Source organism: Aptenodytes forsteri, unplaced genomic scaffold (genome assembly GCF_000699145.1).
Source record: "Aptenodytes forsteri isolate BGI_AS27 unplaced genomic scaffold, ASM69914v1 Scaffold119, whole genome shotgun sequence".
Lineage (NCBI taxonomy): Eukaryota > Metazoa > Chordata > Aves > Sphenisciformes > Spheniscidae > Aptenodytes > Aptenodytes forsteri.
Genome location: NW_008796165.1, coordinates 12158135 through 12162488, shown reverse-complemented (window position 1 = coordinate 12162488; position 4354 = coordinate 12158135). Strand labels below are relative to the sequence as shown.

The following is a 4354-nucleotide window of genomic DNA, read 5'->3' as shown; positions in this document are numbered from 1 at the left end:
AGGCCACCCCTTGCTTCCAAACCCGGCAAACCCGGGGAAGATAATCCAGATTAAAACCTCAAAGCAAAACGTGACTCTGGGCAGCTTCACCCTTGCTTTGCCCGCGGCTTCCGTCAGCCACGGTGTGTGGATCCTACCTTAGCAGAGCCAGGCCTGCCTTGTCCCGCCACCTGCAAGTGGGAAGGGGAAGGTCGGGTGTCCCCTGCTCCTTCCCCCGGCTTCCTGGTCACCTCCATAATCCCAGAGGGTTTTTGGAGGAGAAGGGAGGAGGCAGGCGCCATGCTTCCCGGGTAAAACCAAGGGCACATTTCCCACAACCCAGCTCCTCTGGGGACACCATCAGCATCACCCCTCGGAGGCTGTCCTGAGGGCAGAGCCCCGTCTGCAGCGGGTCTGTGAGGTTCACAGGGTCCCAGCACACTGCAATTAGCACAGAGGTTCTTCCTTCTACCTGAAGGAAAGGGTGCTTTTTCACGCGACCGAGCAGATGTCCCACGGGAGACAAAATTTGCTCAGTAAAATGGAAGCTAGGCAGGTGGCTTCAGCGTCGGGGAACATTAATACACAAGGACAGGTCTTCGGCTGATGTAAATGGATGAACTTGCACTCCCTTCACATGCTAATTTACACCAGCTGTTGGCTTGGCCTGGCCTGCTGATGGTCTTAGAGGTGGATGTGCTTCGTCCTGCTTCCCCCTTCCTAACCGGCCCAGTAAGGGCAGCTCTGATGACTTTATTTAGCATGGTCGCTAATGCCAGTAAGGGTTTCAGAGCAAAAAAGTATTTATCTGGTTGTTCGGTGTTAGTGTTTTCTGGTTTTAGCTATAAAACGTTGCAAACTCCTGAATAATCACTGCCTGTTACCTTATGTCTATCACCTTTTTTGTTTTTAGCCTGAGGAAAACGATCCCTGTACACTGGGAGTGTTGCTGTGAAGGACGTTTCCTGGTATTTCCCCAAATGACGTTGATCTACGTACAAGAGGTTGTAACACTTCATGTTAGAGGTATAGACGCATGTATATATGACTACATTGGTATAACCACCCATGGAAATGCTAATATTGATTTTAGAGAGCAGGCAAATTCTGCACCTCAGTGTGTGCGTGCACAGATTTGAGTGATATTTTCCTTGGGCCTTCTGGGATCGGTTTCCTGAACCTCAGTAGAAAGCTTTTACACCAAATTTTAGGGATTCTAACCTGACAGAGGACTTCCCAACATGGGCCATATAAATGTTTTGTGGCTGCTTCTGTGGGTGACTCGCTTGCTGGTGTTCGCTGAGTGAAAATATGAATTTTCGCCCACCCAGACCATTTTTTTTTTACCCATGTAATAAAATATGACACTAGAGGGCGGCCTGTTAATGTAATTCAATAATGAAGTTGCAGCGGCCGCACATGGAGACGCAGCACTGACCCCTTCTTCGTGCCAGGGCTGTGGCTGGAAGCAGGCCTGGGAACGGCGCCTTCCCCCCCTCTGAGACAACCATCGCTGCCCCGAGACGTGGGGAGTATCCAGAGCGTAATACCAGAACCCAAAATAATAAATATTCCTAAAAAATGTGATTTGCCAGCAGACCGACGTGCTTTGCGTTGTCTCGCGAGCAGTCCCACGTTTAGCACTTAGTCCAGCTCGTAGGAGGAGGTGACAGGAGCTATCCTGTCCATTCCCTGATGCCAAACCCTTGTCCTGCCCCAAACCATTGCACCTACTTTTACAGCTAAATGACAGTGCTGCAGTTGCAGCCTGGTTTTAGGAGTCTGCACTGCAGTTCAGTGAATATAGTCCCCACTGATGGCTCGCTCTCAGTCTCTGCACAGTCTTCCTGTGACCGAGGAGGTCTCTTAGAGTTCCAGAGGCTGGTTTCCTTGTGTCAAATGAGGTTAATAGCTCCATGCAATTTAATTAATTAAAGATTGTGAATATTTTTAGAGCACCAGACGCAGTATGCCTCAGAAATACTGGGTATTATCTAAGTACGCAGTGCTGTCATTATTGATATTTACATTTTGTACTGCCTGGAAGCTAGGATTTCCTTGTGGTGGGCTGCCAACAGCAATACCTTTTCTCCCCAGATTTAAAATCTGCGTGTCAAACGTGAGCCAACAGGCAAAAGTGATGTCAGACAGACTGAGGTAAGACCAAGGACACAGGTCACAGTACCGTGCACACTGGCAGAGACCTGTGACACTGTAGGTTGTTGCACATGGACGATACCACAGGTGGGTTTTAAGGCATCCTTGCAGCCTGCGCTGCAATAGCTTCAGGAGGCTTTGAGTGCTGTGAGACTATTAAAGCAAATTCAGCATGTTCACCATGAAATGAGAACGTTTTAAGCTGAACTTCAGTGAGACTTTCTTATTGTCTGGAGCAGAAGTTGGCCTGAAGTTACAGATGGAAAGAACTTAAATTACTGGCCACTTTTCTGAAAACTGATGTTCCTTAGCGTTTAGCAATAACATGTCCTCAGTTTTTGCTAAATTGCAAACGAGCAATTAATTTTTCAGCACTTGTGCAGAATACTTTAAAAATGGAAACATGAAAGTCTTCCATTAAAATGAAGTTGATAGTATGCACCTGCCACTAATGTACTGTACACTGTGTCTTCCACTCATTATAGTGATGATTTGGGTTGAGATCAAGAGTCATATAGTGAAAATCACTTCAACACGTGCCTGTTCATATGCATAAACTCCTGTGTACCAGATGGCAAAATATAATGACATCTTAAACAGCTAATTGCATAAACCTTGTAATGCAGATAATTGCTGAACCAAAGTATGAGTTAATAATTTCCCACTGTATTGCCTGGCTTGACACTAATTCTAAAGGAAAGTTGTGACAATTCTAACACACTAAAGTTCACCAAGCAGTAATTAAAACTAGCACTTAAAATCATTCGACTTTCAAACCCTTAATTACAATTCAGTGGAATCACTTTGTAGAAATCTAACATTTATAGATAGTTACATGATAGCTGATATTTCATCATCATCCCTTTCATGGTGTTCTTCTAAGGCATGCTTCAGGAAGCGTGTAGCTCCCTCTGGAAGTCTAAGGTTGTAATGATTTCTGTACCAGCGGTCACTGGGAAACACTTGGAAAACAGTGGCCAGGACTAGGAGTGAACACACATACCGCTGTAGGTTTTTTCACAGTTTACGCTTAAAGCAGCATGGCAAGTAGTTGTTTTTAATCACCTGATGATATATGAATGTAAATAAGCAGCAAGGCACTACAATGAAACATACTGGTTTTCAAAGAGTGGGTTTAAGAATTGAATTGTTTTGGTTGGGTTGATAACACACATACTGACCTCAAAGGCAGGCCTCTAACACATCATCAGCTGTTATTGTATATTGGAAAAGCTGCCATGGGACTGAAATGATGAAGAATGGAAATATAATTAATGATGGTAAATACAGTTTTAGTAGAAATAAGCCTTATCAGACAAACCCAATTTCTTTCTTTGATGAGGCGAATCAAATAATATGATGAAGGTAAAGACTGAATGATAAAGGTCAATGAAGAGATGTGATATTCATTTTTTATGGAGATTAGAATTAACACTGTGATATTCTGATCAAAAAACATTAGAAATAGTAACAGAGCATGCACTAATTAGATTAGGAATTGGCTAACAGCCTGCTAAAAAGTAGCTATGAATCAGGAAGCATTACCAAACGGGAGAGTTTTACCAGGATCAGCATCAGGTCAGATGCTAGTCAATGTTTTCTTCAATGATTTGGATGTAAACACTGTAAATTCACAGCTGATAAATTTGAGGATGACAGGAACATTGGTGGAGTGACAGACAATGATGAGAATGACACTCCAAGTGATCTCAGTTGCTTGATGAGCTGAGCCCATTCAAACACAATTGGTTTTAATACAGACAATATAAGATTATGTGGTTTCTGGTGCTCGCACTTTTAAAAGATCATTGGAAAACTGGAGAGGGTGCAGAAAACAGCCACAGAGAGGATTTCAGAGCCGAAGAAAGTGCTTAATGGTGAAAGACGTAAAGCACTCAATCTGCCTAGCTTGCTGGAAAGAAGACTGAGACATGACGTGAGTATAATGTGTAAGTATTTAAGTATCTATGAGATCTGTCTGGAAGTGTCTGCTGGATACCGATGACATTTTTAATTTTTCAGAGAAAAACGGGTATCTGCAAGCCGACGTCACACAAACTCAAGTGAGAATTTAGGTGGGTTTTTTTAATAGCAAGAGTGTCTGAAGGCTAACTTTCAAGGCACAAAGCTGCTCACACAGCTTCCTGCCTCTGCGGCCGTACATACCCACCACTTTTTTTTGATATTTTCAAAGCAGGACCAGAAGACCTGCTGTAAC

General features: G+C 43.8%; 1 protein-coding gene across 1 annotated transcript in view; it reads right to left on the bottom strand.

The window, feature by feature from the left end:
• Positions 1-281, bottom strand: part of NFIA (nuclear factor I A) — a 271739-nt gene extending 271458 nt beyond the window's left edge. The window contains exon 1 of the mRNA XM_019474142.1: positions 138-281. Within this exon, the coding sequence (XP_019329687.1) occupies positions 138-281 (144 nt within the window). The remainder of the gene's footprint in view (positions 1-137) is intronic.
• Positions 282-4354: the final 4073 nt, after the last annotated feature.